Source organism: Belonocnema kinseyi, chromosome 10 (genome assembly GCF_010883055.1).
Source record: "Belonocnema kinseyi isolate 2016_QV_RU_SX_M_011 chromosome 10, B_treatae_v1, whole genome shotgun sequence".
NCBI lineage: Eukaryota > Metazoa > Arthropoda > Insecta > Hymenoptera > Cynipidae > Belonocnema > Belonocnema kinseyi.
In genome coordinates, this window is record NC_046666.1 from 93,508,002 (window position 1) to 93,523,335 (window position 15,334).

At 32.8% G+C, this 15,334-nt stretch overlaps 1 protein-coding gene across 6 annotated transcripts in view; it reads right to left on the reverse strand.

Annotated features, from left to right (window-relative positions):
- LOC117181913 (MIF4G domain-containing protein B) overlaps positions 1 to 15,334 on the reverse strand; it is a 123,978-nt gene that overhangs the window by 8,329 nt on the left and 100,315 nt on the right. For 4 of the 6 annotated variants that reach the window (XM_033374935.1, XM_033374931.1, XM_033374936.1 and 1 more), the window contains 3 exons: positions 7,871 to 7,976; positions 6,881 to 7,121; positions 6,055 to 6,289 (listed from right to left, as the gene is read on the reverse strand). In XM_033374935.1, coding sequence (XP_033230826.1) covers positions 6,055 to 6,289; positions 6,881 to 7,121; positions 7,871 to 7,976 — 582 coding nt within the window. Of the gene's footprint in view, positions 1 to 6,054; positions 6,290 to 6,880; positions 7,122 to 7,870; positions 7,977 to 8,077; positions 8,109 to 15,334 lie in introns of those variants that run through there. The other 2 variants (XM_033374934.1, XM_033374932.1) reach the window with 2 other exon arrangements.

Genomic DNA, 15,334 nt, shown 5'->3' on the forward strand with positions numbered 1-15,334 from the left:
CCAGGGATAACCCCAGGATATCCTTGGGACGTTTACGGGATATCCTGGGGTTATCCCTGGGATATGCTGGCCTTGCGGGATATCCGACGGGTTATGCCGGGGATATCCTTGGAACAACCTGGGAGATAAATGGGATCAAATGGGATATCCCGGTATATCCTATTGCTCTGAGGGCAATGGCGGATCCAGAAATTGAATTTGGTGGGAGCGATTCGGAAAGTTATGAAAGGGGCTACTTTCTGATAGAGGCGTGCATGCCGCATGGGTTATATTTGCTGATGCTATATGCAATTCAAGAACCTTTGGTGGGGGCGATCGCCCCACCGTGGATCCGCGCTTGAGATAATAGTATATTGTGCGGCATGGGCGACAAGTCGGACAATCACACGAGTGGGGATTGACCAACATCACCCTGCTACATACGATATTTTTTGTCCTAGTGCACGATAAAAAGACGTCGAATGAGTACAAAGGAGTACTAGACCCTCTATCGATGAGAGGCCAAATTCAATATGGCGCTTGGTATGTCGTTGTTTATCATTATATATGAGTGTAAATAAACTCTAAATATATGTTGAGTGCTTATATACGAGGGTAACTTATACTATAAGTGGAAATTGTACATAAAATGGGATGTATACTGAACTATGGTAATCCCAATCTCACTTTACAAATGACAGTCAGAAAAGGATTTATGAACATTTTACGAATGCTATATGATAAATATTGCTAAAAAAGTTTGGAAAATATATTTTGTGATATGTACAAGGTATAAAAGGCTCTTTAAACTTATTAATCATTTTTCTTTCATTGAAATTTGCTTCTCATTGACAGAGCCTGCCGATGAAAACGCACTGAAAAAGCAATAAAACGATACTGTACAAAAAAAAGTGCATTATTCGTTCCTGAATTATTTCTATAGTCGAGGATAAGAGCGAATCTTGAAAAAATGTCAGAGACTTTGTATAACTTTCAGGATTGAATGTAAAACAAATGTAGAATAACTCTAAAAGAGTTCTGTAAACTTCATATTGAACTCCGATTTAAAAATGTTAATAAAATATATGGAAAAATTCATGAAAAAACGTTGAAAACTTTCCTAGAAATCATATTTGAGCTATTAAGAGTTTGTGATCACGTAATTATAATTATAATAATTCTATTAAATTTATAGCAAAAGTCTCGAAAACACGATAAATAATCTCATAAAAAATCGATTCGAGGTATCGAGTGTTTGTGAAGTACTCCAATATAAGATCTACAGACCTCAGTTCTATAAAATGTAGCTGCACGTCCCTACTGCGCGAAGGTAGCGAAATCCCCCCGTCCCTCGCTCCCCGGTCAAAGCATTTGTTTAATGTTTTACGGTTTTAAAGTACGAAGTTTATTCGTGAGGAATATTAATAATAATATTGAATCGAATTGAGGAAGGAGTACGAGTAAGTATCTGAAAAATTATTGTATTCATAAACTTGTTGTTAAACAGCTTCACGACTGCTTCTTTACAAAACACCTGCAAGCGTACAAAGTATTCAGGCGGACCTAATTCATTTCAAATCAGACAGGGACTTCAAATCGCAAAATATCTCCAAAGCGAAAAACGTTCTTATTTAGAGGAAATAAGGTGATACGTATTTTTCTGATTTATAAACGGAATTTTTTCTAAAAAGTTAAGCGTATTTGAATTGAATTTCTGCCTGAAATATTTATTATTTTCTCTTTGATTCTAATATCGTTCTTCATCATCTTTTAAAATCCACCGGAATATTGAAAAAGGCTTAAAATTAACAAAATGGCAGTGGTTTTTCTGAAAAAATTAAAAATCGATTTTCTCAAAAAACCCAGCTTTAAATGTTTTATCAATGTGCCTTTGATTTTATTATAATCGAATTTTCTAATTTTTCTTGGAAACAATGATCGATACGAAAAAATGTTAAGATAAAAGTTTGGACGTCTTAAAAAGTAATATAAAGACGCCTGTTCTTTTGCGATATTTTTCACTGTTCACAAGAAAATCCAAAAATTACATTTTTAGCAAAGAAAAATTCTGCCGGCCTCAAAAATGGTTTAACCCGTAGAAACTTAAAAAAATATTTATAAAAATAAAAAGTGTAGGAGTTTTGAGGAAATATTTTTTAATTATTCTCTTCAAATTTTGAAAATATGAAAAAAGTAAAAGTTTCTCCAAAAGCAACATATTTCGCCCTCGAGAGAATTTGCGATTTCAAGTTTAGGGCCCTGCCTTATTTCAAGTGGATTCGGTCAGCGATGATTGTTATTTGTACGTTATTGTCTAAAAGTTATATTTCAGATTTTTTTAAATACTTTCAGCTAGGTTAGCCGAGAGACTTTAGGCGTTAGGAAATAGGAATGCGAAACTTATAGGGTTTGTAACCTGCGGCGAATAAAGATATTCATAGCGTGCGATTATAAATAGTGTTGTGAGTGTAATACAGTTGACGCTATTTATCTTGCCGCGCATGGGGTCGTAGGGGAGTAATTTTCCTGGAAACGATGTTCCCCCACTCTCGAGTCTAATCTTGATGCGTGGTGCTTGATTCGAATTGTTTCGCATGCTAAGTACGTTGCTGCGCGCGAATCAGTGTTTACAAAAAGAGAAAGTTCGATTTTCAGAATACATGTTGTGGAAGTAATTCTCTCACATTTGGTTCCAAAAAATTGTGAGCACATCGGTCGCTCGCGGAACAAACTAAAAAATAGGTTAGTATTTACGAATTATTGATAAACCTTTGATTAAATTTGCCATACTTGAGGTTATCCCATGTGACAAAGAAATTATCATAAGATATAAATATTCTGGTTTCGAAGTTGTTTTATAAGCCTCATTAACAAAGCAAAGAATGACTTTTTGCACATTAAAATTGCCTTAAAAGACCTAAACCATTGACGGCAACGTAAATAGCGAGCGGAACAATTCTCGGATGCCTAGCCGTCGCGGTCGTGGTGGGGGAAGAGCTCGAGAAAGAGGTAAGGGAAGCGGCAAGGTAAGCAGCGTCAACTGTAATTTTGTACTTAAACATGTAAAAAAATATTGGAGTATAATAGTAATAATATAATAATACGAAATATTAATTTTTTGCGGCGAAAAATCGGTTATCATTTTATAAAACTGTTTTCTATAGTTTCGAGACTTCTTCGCTATAGACTGTATTTTAGATTTTATAGAACTATCTTATATTTTTCGCAACCTGCCTTTCAACAGAGATGACGTCACCTCGTCCTTTAAATTTTATAGAACTGTGTGACACATTTTGTTGCATAGTTCAACGCAATGTAAAAAAGACGATTTTAACTTTTATTAACCTACCCATCATATCCTATACAATTTAATGGATTTTTTTCGGTGTGGTCAGTGCTGATTCAGTGCTGTTTCCCCCAATAAATCTAGTCTGTAAAGTCTTTGAAAAGGTATGTGAGTAGTGCATACTATAGTGTTAGTGAAAATCGGTGTGCCTATGGCAATGCGACTAGGCTGCCAAGTAGACCAGCTGAAAGGGATTAAAAATCAAAAATTAAAATTTGTAAAATTTTGAAGTTATCTACAAGAAGGTTAGAAATTTAGAATCTACGGGTTTCTATCCTTTCAGATATCTAACTTTTACTTTTGGATGTTTAAAATCGTCATCGTCGTCGTGTGGCTGTTACACACTTGCCGCCGACTCGACAGGCACGGAAGTCGCTAAGAGATGCTTTAACCAATTCAGCTATCACAGAACGCAAATGAAAATTTAGGAACTTGTATTTGGTAAACCAGGGGAGGGGAAAACGTTTTTCAATCAAATCTAAAATAATTAGTATGAAAAAAAATATTTATCATGATGTCGGTACTTCAGATATCTGCAAAACAGACAAATATTTGGTCAAATGGACAAATTTTTGGTTGAATTAACCCTAGAAAATGGTTGTTACATGTGACATGCGCCGAAGAAAAAGGACTTAATCTGAAAAGTGAGATTTTGTAGGGCAAGCGGTCGAATTAAATTAAATAGACGCGACTTTTAGGAGAGGGAAAACTCAAGAAAACTTCCCTTTCCACTTACGGCTCACGGACGGGTTGTAGATAAGACGCGGATATACTGGCGAGTGGTGGGAGGTGTTTCACGGAATCTTAAGCTCTCGAGTGAAAGCCCGATTTCTCGGGTACCTAACAACTCAATTATTAGCAATAATAACGCTCGGGATTTTTTTCGATGGTTTCATTAAAAGTATAGCAACTCAAATACTGAATTCAAGTCGTAGATTTAAAATTATTTATGTCTTACGGTTTCAATAAATATCAACGGTCGAAGAAAGGATTGATTTGTTTCATCAAATCATTTTACAACTCAAATACTATTGAAAGGTGTAAAAACCTCGATTTATATTTTTTTCTAAGGAACCCCATTTCTTCGGCGCACGTCACATATAGACAACAAAATATTTGGTTGACTCAAGACAATCCTTCGGTTATTAAATTTTGGTTGATTAGACATACTATATATTTTTGTTGACCCAAGCAAATATTTTAGTTGATCTAAGTAAAACTTTTGGTTAATTTAAGCAAATATTTTGCTTCATCCAAAAGAATATTTTAGTTATTTTGAAAAACTATTTTTGCTGGACTAAGAAAATATTGTAGTTTATATAATCAAAACTTGTAGTCCATCTAACCATAAAGGACCCCCATCAAAATTTACATTGTAAATGGCTTACCATATGGTAGTGTGTCATCTTGTGTGAATTATTTAATAGTTTATTTAACTAACAAATATCACAAGATAAGACAGTTCCACGACAAGATATTTGCAATATAAGTTGTGCAGGATCCTTTGTTTATTTGATTCACAAAAACATTAACCTATTTTATAAACAAACTTATCACGCAATCTTGGGTAATCCAACTGATTCAAGTTGTTCGGTTCCCTCGGTTTTTTTTCTGCAATAATAAAGATTTTGTCTTCAAGAGTTTAGGACGTGATGCGAACATGCTAACGGACGTCCACGGGCTGTTTTTTGGGTTAATTTAAAAAAAAATTAATTTTGCTTAATTTGATTAATGTATGTGATACTTAGGAAATTGCATCAATTTTATCAGTGCTAGATTTCCTCTGCTTTTTCCTACAATAATAAAGATTTTTTCTTCAAACTCTGGGGAATGATTAAATTTGATGTGTGTGTATACTTTGAGGTTAGGCGTGTTACAATTCTCTTCGATAATTATCCTTAAATGCTACCGATAGCATCGGTACGACATAGACCTACATTATCGGAATGACAGAGAGCAGAAAAAAGATCCTAACCTCAAAATAATACACATCCATGAAATCTTTACTTAGCCCAATACATTTTTTGTTATGCCTAAAAAGACTCTGAGGACTTCCGTTATAATATTTTATAGCATCTCAGAATGCAGTTTATAAAAATTTTCATTTTTGTGAAAAAAAATCCGAGGGAACTGAACCCGATTTACCACACCATGAAGTATCACATGCCCTTAACCAAAAAGTTTGATAGAAGAAAACGAATTTGGTCAACAAAATCAAAATTCTGTTCATTTTAATAAAATGATTTCTGAATTCAACTCAATACGGTTAACAAAACGATTTTATTGAATGAAGAAAACAATTTTCTGGGTACAAAAATTTTGTTTTAGTTTTGGAAGTTTGGAACACTTTCAATGTTAAGTTATTCTGTTTCGATTGATTCTCTATGAAAAATTTTCTGATTTTCAACATTACTCACTTGTTCGCGCATGAATTAAAATTATTTTAGAAAACGCTTGAAATTAATCATTTTTGAAACTGTAAGGGTTTCAGTTTTAATTTGAAAATTGTTAATATTAATGATTTGAATTCAAGATTTTTCACTTTTAAAAATATTCCCATTTAATTGCTTCAATACAGAAAATCGTTTAGACCTTTGAAAATTTTACTTTCAATTTTTTATTTGACACATTTTCAATATTCATAGTCTTTCATTCTAAAAAACTTTTTCAATTTCAAATGCTTTTAAGTCCTCACAAGTCTTTATAAGCGTTTTTTTCTGTATATTTACCTTCGATAGCTTTGTTAAGGGTATCCTGAATTTGGCTAGGAAACTTTCCAAGTTCTGAGGCATCAGCTAAATTCTTCGCTTTTGCAGCTATGACGTCAGCAGCATTTAAGCTCTTTGAACGTTTAAGTTGATACGGCGAAATAAAGGACAATGACTTTGTTAGTTTTCCAGGCTTCGGAACAGCGACCGGCTTTATGTCATTCTGATCCATACTGAAATGAACTCTGCTGGCACTCTGTCAAAAAATCATAACCATTTATACATTTAATATATATTTGCTATAGTGCAGTAACTGCAAGCCAAACACAAATATTTAATAGACATTGATTAAGGTAAAAATGTCATGAAACTAATTCTCTTTTTTTTCGAGTCTGACAAAACAATGCTGTAATTCTTGTATATGTATATGTACTTCATATAAGTGATAACACTAAACGACTTTCAGAATGCTGATTCAAGTTTTATAAAATTGATGTCAAAGCTTGAATCTGGTAATTTAATATCATATGCTGCCTAACATACATGATAAATTAAAGTATTAAAGCTTTAAATTAAGCCTCTTTAATTTTTTGGATTAATTTATTCATTGTCTGAAAATATACGAGAAATCAGTAACTTTTTGAATACGCATAGAGCAATGTCGATCAATGCAATGTAACTTAATTCGTAAATCTGATGGACCGGTAAAATAGAAAATAAAGCTGAATTCACTTATTGGGAGTTTTAAAAATGTTTGATACAAAAACCTGGAATTTTTGTCTTGCATTTTAACAAACATGCTGGTGATTTCAATGTGATAAATTTCTATAATCTGTATATTTCTCACGTGCAAAATGTTGCCACTTGACGCAGAAGTATGCAGGCCATGAGGATATCGGATAGTAGTAGTTGGACTGACTAGAGCATGGTGATTGATTTGGTGGTGATGTAGATTTTGGTGGGTCAATTGATGCTGCAGTGGATACGGTAAGTGCTGTTGGTGTTGATACATGTATCGGTGGATATTCCCACTTGATTTACTTTGCTGCAGATAATAGTTTGGTCGCTCCGAATTGGCTTGTGATCTGCTGTAAAATGTGTCCAAAACATTAAACCTATAGCTCTTATCTCACATTAAACCGTTTCACATTAGGTTAATCGCCTATGATTTTCTGTGTTTATTTTTAGATCTTTTTTTAAACAATTTGTTGCAGTAATTTCACATTGTGATGAATTTCATTATTTTATTTCATTGCAATCAATTTCGACGTTTACGCCCAGAAGTTGGGTAGTTTAGTTATATTATGATGGAGCGTTTATATATATCGACGCGAAGAGAATTTTATAGCTACGACAATTTTCAATAATTTTATTTCTTTTATCAAATAAATAAGTATAAAAGGTTTGACGCACCGATGTAGGTTCATTTTAAATTTTATTGTGATTTTAGCTAGGCTATGAAGCAATATTTTACCAATCTATCGTGATTCAACAAATATTTGAAAGCTTTTTAGAATATACCTACAGCATAAATCTTAGATTAGGGAGACAAATTAATGAATTAATACAACTTTCTGGCTCGAACTATTTCAAGACCAATTGAATTAAAAAAATTTTTTTCAATTCTATTTGCAACAGATTTGAATATTACTAACCTTAGAAAATTATTATGCACATTCCAATGTGAATATAAGTAAACATATTAATCCTGTTTAGCATTTAACCAATATTTCAAAATTCACGTGGCAAAACTTTCACTAGTTTTGCCTATTAGATACTTATTGTACAATTACTGACTAATATATTTGACATCTATATCTAAGTATTCTAATCTTACTTTGAATGTATTTCATTTTGCTTCATGGTGAATTCCTTGGCGTGAACGTTCAATTGTGGATTAGTCAAATTAGCTGCCCGCTCCGTCGTTCCGTCCACTCTTACACCTATGAAATACATTTTTACCTGATAATTAATTAAAAAAATTGAATTTATTTAAATTGATTATGACTGAGGAAGACAATAAGTTTTAATCAAAATTATTAACCCTCTATTACTCGCATATTCAGAGATTCTGCATGAGACAGTTCATTTTTCATTTAATGTCTCTAAAATTATAATATCAATATCATTGAAGTACTTTTATAATCTTCGATAGCAACCTTTTAATCTTTTTGAAATTTTGTCAAGATGTCGCCATTTGACATGAAATAATTCAAGATCGAGACAAAAGGTTTCACAAATTTCCTATTCAATATGTATTGCTAAAGTACTAAATTATATAGGAGTGTTGGACTGCCATATTCAGGCTCTGGGCAATCATATAGGCGACCTTGAAATATTATAAGTCTGATCCTGTTTAGAGTATTCCGCTAGATCGCGCAGCGTTACTTTCCTATCCCACATCCGGCGAACCCGTAACGCCTATTTGAATGCTTGAACTGGCTTGGAGGGTACTTTAATATAGTTTCCACATTTAAACTATCTAGAAATATCTGAGAGTAATGTGACGTCATAGATTATCTTATCTTAGTGATAGAGGAGGATACGCTAGATGGCGTCTATGATCCTTCATTTAGAAAGCACTGAGTGTACACAGCCTGGCCGTATTGACAGTCATGTTTGTACATATTTCACGTTCACCGGTATATTTTCGCAGTTACTTTTTAACAAGAGTCCAAACTAAAAAATCTGAATTGATAAAACATTATGAATGGAAGGAATGAACCAAAAATCAAGAAAATGGAGTCCGCTTATTCGTTTTTTCGTAAAAGTAGAGACCCTGTTAGACACAATGTTGCAAATACACAGATGAGTTGTATCAAATCAAGAATAATTTAAGGCTCTTGGAACGGGGCGCACAAAAATGACGAAATCTATGAGACACGCAAAACTTACCAGCGGTAAATGATAATTCGTTATTGAGGTTCTAAAAATTCACTATGACCATTTTCCCGTCACCGAAAGGGGTTCCACGGTTGTGGGATATGCGCTTGCTCTCTACTTTTTCTAAACAAATCGAGTAAGCGCTAAAAAATGAGAGTAAAGTGGTTAACCAAACGACATGAATGGAGACCAAAGCGACTGACAGCTATTTGGCGCTGATCGCTCAGCGTTACTTAATCGTACTACCAAGCATGTGTACTTTCGGTTAGAGTTCCTCTAGGAAGAGTTGCGTCACTACTTACTCCGTTCCTGATTGGTGCCGCGAAAGCGGAATTGGATGCTTCGAAATTGGCGCGACTTTCAAGTCAAATTTAATGTTGAGGCACTGATAGAATAGTAATTAAATATAATATAAATAATAATGATAGGTGCAATAATGAAGAATGTTTGAAAAGTAAATAAATTTAATGTTGAGGCACTGATAGAATAGTAATTAAATATAATATAAATAATAATGATAGGTGCAATAATGAAGAATGTTTGAAAAGTAAAAAATATTTTTTTCTATACACACTTAAAAAAATACTATTATTTAGGACTGTTTTATAAAGGCTGTAACATCTAATAGGTAGTAAATAAAATAACAATAATAATAATTTAGATTTGTTCATTGAAAATTATTAAAATGTAAAAAATAATTTTTTAATGACATGCATTTTTCAATATTAATTAATTAATTGGGTAAATAAAATTTCGTCCTACAAATTTTGAATTTTTACAACAACAAAAAATTGAAATGAGACAAAATATGGGGTATATTTCTAATTGTATTGTTTGTGAAGTAAAGTAAAGAAATAAATTCTGAGGTTATGGCCTTTTCATCAACAGCCTTTGATTAAATTATTTCGAACAAAAATAAATTTAATTCAATTAAAGGGGAAGTCCATAATAAAGATCACATTAAAGTAATATTTTTCAAAACAGAGTTAAAAATCAGAAATAAAAGAAGTATTTTTATAAGGTTAAAAAAATTTTTTTACCATAGGTGTGTGTAATGTTTTTTAGCCCTAAAAACTTTTTTTTCAAAAGAGTCTTTATTTCAGAGCAATAGGTAAAAAGAGAGAATTTATTATACATTTAAAATGTAGATTACATGAGTAAAGTAGTACAATATTTACTGCTGATTTGTTGGAATTATATTTCAATTAAATTTTTTCAAGTCATACAATAAAATTCACAAAAAATTCATGCTGCAGGCGAAAGTTAATTTGAAATTACATTTCAAATTTATACATTATATCATCAGAGTAATAATGGAAGACAAATTACAGTTAAAAAAAGAAGGTAGTTCATTTTTCATTCAAGTTTAGAACTCTAAGAACCTAAATTCTTATTGGTAAATTATGTGCCTGGCCATGCTTTTGCTAGCATATTTGTTTTCAATGACTTTTTCCTTTGATTTAGCTTGATTACAAATTCTTACACGAAATACCAATTTTGTACAACCGGGTGCAATGATCTGAATATTTGTTTAATTTCCTGGAAAGTATCAAACGTAGCTTCGTTGACGTAGAAGAGCAAGTTTTCTTTATATTCTTTATATTCTTAATTCAAAAAGCTTATTTTCAAAACAAACAATGCACGAAAATATATGACATATAACCTCTTCTTAAGAATACTTTAAATGTCTCGCGCTTCGTTACGTATTTCCGATTCCGGTTCCGCGGCGACCTGTGGAAGGGGTAACGTGACACAACTCTCCCTAGAGGAACTCTACTTTCGGTAAAGTTTCACTCCTCTTGGCGGGATTTTTAAATTATAATGAAAATTCGATTTGTGTTCTTAATTTAGTAATCGCTTATTGACATTTCTTACTTGGCTTCGGAATAGAAAAACTGCGGAAAGTGCTAAAAGGATACCGCCGTGAACTCGCTGATAAATATTGATAATAGTTTTTCAATTAAAAGAATATATTATTTATTGATTTAATTACATATTTTGTTTTGTTGTAACGTGCAAAACACATATGGAAATGGCGCGATACATAGAATCGTATAAATAAGGTAAGTATTAAGCAACCTATTCTGGATTTATAGAACACTAATATTAATCGCATACATTTCTTTTTGAAAATAACGATATCTGCAAACCATCGTCCTTTCAATATTAAATTATGTAATGGGAATTATGGTACACAGCAAACGACGAATTTAGTCAAAAATTTTTTCAGGAAAAATTTGCAAACTATTTTCTACGTCCTCATTCGCAAAGATTTATTATTCTTAGATATCGAAATAGTCCCCTCAGAGAAATTATATGCAAAAACTTAATTGAATTATTATTACTATTATTATTTAATTAATTAATTATTAATACTATTATTATATAATTAATTTAATAATTAAATAATAATCAAACTGATTTTTAATATTGAATCTCTCCGAGAGCACTCTCTCGATATATAAAAATAATGCATCTTTGCGATTCAGGACGTAGAAAATAGTTTGCAAATTTTTCTTGAAAAAATTTGTAACTAAATTCGACGCCTGCTGTGTACAATAATTTCTATTATATATCTCAACATTGAAAGGACGATGGCTTTTTAATGTCTTCCAAAATATGCGGATATTGTTATTTTCAAACAGAAATTTATGCGATAATATTAGTGTTCCATAAAGCGAGAATAGGTTTACAATACTTGCCTTATTCATACGATTCTACATAATGAGCCATTTTCATATGTGTTTTACTCGTTACAACACAACAAGAGATGTAATTAGATCAATAAATAATATATTTTTTCAATTGAAAAATTATTATCAATTTTTATGCATCCTTTTATCACTTTCCAAAGTTTTCCTATTCCGAAACCAATTAAGACATGTCAATAAACAACTTAAAAAATAAGAACACAAATCACATTTTAATTCTAATTTAAAATTCCTGCCACGAGGAGTGAAACTTTACCGACAGTGCACATGCTTGGTAGTACGATCAGGTAACCCTGGGCGATCAGCGCCTAACAGCTTTCAGTCGCTTTAATCTCCATTCATATAATTTGGTTAACCACTTTACTCTCATTTTTTATCTCTTACTCGATTTGTTTCGAAAAAACAGATAGCCAAGCTCATATCGCACAACCGTAGAACCCCTTTCGGTGAAGGAAAAATGAGTGTTAGCCCGGCCAGTAACCAGCCGGCTCCGGACTAGGTGATTCGATAAAAATGTAGCCCGGGCGGCTCCCGATCGGTTTCTGTCCATAAAACTCAACCAGGGGTAACCCTGCCGAGATGCGACCAGAAACCTTGTTGTTGTAGGGCCAACTGGGGAAATTTCTGCGCGGGATCCTTCTATAAAAACCTACATTTGGTGTCCTTATGATTTCTTCCTTTTGTTTTCTCTATTTTTTTGCATTTAATTTTAAATACACAGTATACATTTTTTATTTTATAAAAGACTGATTTTACTCAAGATATTTAATCAAATATTTTATTATTCTCTTTAGAGAATATTTATTTTCGGTTCGTCTCTGAAATACGATTTTTTCTTTTTAAATGTATATATTAATATGCGCCAAGTAGCGTGGAACATATATGGTCCATTATAATCTAGTACCTTATGTGTGGTGAACATAAATTGGTGCTAAAGGGCTTTTTCAATATTACTTGAAATACTTGGATATTTTTTTAATGATTATTGGCTGAGTTGACGCAGTGGCAAAAACTTGAGCAAATCTAGAATTTACTGTTGGTCATCGATAACTGTCCGTATGTTTACACCTGTTTTTCTTTCGCTTTAAATGATCAGGAATAAATTTCTAATTGGATTGATTGATTTTTAACCAAACTTCACGCCTGACATATTTTTGAGCATTACTTTATAAACAGAAAATTTGATTTTTGGGGACGTTTTACAGTCACCTGAAAAATGGTCAAAATGTCGCTTGTGCCCTTTTGGAATACTACCCTTTATTTAATTACTTATATCGTATTTTAAATATTACTTTTAAGTTATTGCTGAATATAGTCACTGTCAAAAAGTAGTTTTTTGTATTTAGAAACGAAAAATATATTTTTTGTTTATGAAATTATTTATAATGGCCATAAAAATTATTTGCTAACAAATTTAGACATTTGATTATCAGAATTACGTTAATTTCAATAATAATTATGGAATAAGTAATTTTTGTCTACACGTGAACAGTCGATTGGGATATATGTTTATATAAATTATTATTAACAATAAAGTACGATTATTGATTTTTATATCTTGTTACGTTTATAAATGCATTTGAAGGCAGTTGCCATCAGTTCTGGTCAGAAGACGGTCTGCTGGGCGGCATGTTATTTATAACTGTGTATTTTTCAATGTCAGCAATAATCTCAATCTTTTTCTAAGTCCGTCTAGCAGGCGGAGTCATTTAAGTAACTAACAACTTAAATTTAACATACAGATGCAGAATTTCGTAGAAAGAAGTATTTTATACTGATGAGGACTGTCGACGTACAGTCGAAACGTCTACCATATATGTACTGAGAATATCTCAGACATAATTTCAAAAAATGACCAGTAATTGACTGAAATTTTGACTTTGATCTACAAGAATATTATTACACCCTGGTCAACAACTTAAAATCTTATATATTAAGGTTACAAAATTTATTTACAATCATTTATATTACTAACAATTTTCAACTTATTCCAAAGTTTTGTTACTAAATATGACTTTAATCGTACTTATTCTATAAGTAAAAAATTCAATGACTAGAAAACAAAATTTGAAAATTTGCAAATTAACATTTTTCTTAAAAATTTAATTCTGGTCATTCATAAGGAAAAAGACTGACATACGTGCTGATTATGAACACTAAATTCTGGATGTACACTGATGAAAAAATTATATGCGAGAAAAGGACGGTTACATTCTTTCATAATTAATCCCTTCACTTCCAATGACACATACATAGATAAAAAGAGTCGCGTCAATTTTGCTTCATGAGACATATGTGACGTGCGCCGAAGAAAGGGGGCTTACTTTACAAAAAAATATAAATCGAGGTTTTTACACCTTTTGATAGTTTTTAAGCTGCTCCTTTTAAAGAATCCATCGAGAAAAAAATTCGACCATTATTATTGCTAATAGTTAAGTTGTGAGGTACCCAAGAAATCGGGCTTTTGCTCGAGAGCTCGTGATTCCGTGAGGGCCAGTCCACAATGAAAGTCGTAAGCGTCGACGTTCGAACGTATTTGCGTGATTGACGTCATACGCACATTGTGATCAACGGTCCCAGCGAGTAAACGAAAAATGCGAAACGCCAAAACTGCTCAGATACTTGACAACCACGTGCGTATTGCGTCAAAATACACATATCGAGGCGTCCTAACGGTAGGGTGCCAACGCACGTGACACGACTTGACGGTACTTAACCAAAAATCAAAGCAATAACAAACTAACCGAGAAGTTAGCGCTAGAAAGTCTTGCTCGCGTAATTGAGCAAGATGAGGCTAGAAGTTGGCCAAAACTAAAAGGTGCTCACTCGCTTCATCAATTCATGAAAGTTCTATCTCGGGCGAGCAAAGCATGAAGGTTGCCACTTCTCGCGTTTAGATTATAAGCGAGAAGTGGCACCTTCATTCTTTACTCGCTCGAGATATGTTTTGATGGAGTGAGCGAGCATCTTCTAGTTTTGGCCAACTTCTAGTTCCATCTTGTCCAATTTCGCGATCTAAAACTTTCTAGTTCTTACTTCTTGGTTAGCTTTTTATTGTTTACATTTTTGGTTAAGTATCATGTAGTCGATCGGGTGCGTTGGCATCCTATCGTTAGGACGTCTCGATATACGCACGGTGTGCCCACTCCCATAGAAAAGTGGTGAACGGATTATAGTAATTGCTACGTCCTCTAGGTGGCGCTCGTGTGAATTCAGAATTCTAAATGAACTTGAGCAGACGATAGAAGTTCTATCGTCTGCTCACGTCTGTTCTAGTTCACTGTAGCTGCAAGAATTATATTTTTTGCGTGATGAACTTGGATTCACAATGGATTTTCACCGATAACACAAACTCCAAATGGAACCAAATAAAATCGATCATCGATCAAATGCAATAAAGTGTTAAAGTCTGTTGGAATCGTTCTGATAGAACGAAAAATCAAATGTTAAAGTCTGTTGAAATTTTTCTATGATAGATCGATTGCAACAGACTTAAACGTTTGATTGCATTTGATCGATTTTATTTTGTTCAATTTTTGGTTTGTTTTATTGGTTATTATTATTTATGCATTTATTTCAGAAAGAGAAGTCAACATAACCTAAAAATTAAGGTGAGAAGGGAAGGAGGGGGTCGTTGCTGTAGACAATAATTCTTGCTATGTCCCCTAGGTGGCGCGGATCTCACATTTTGCCACAATCTATAAGTA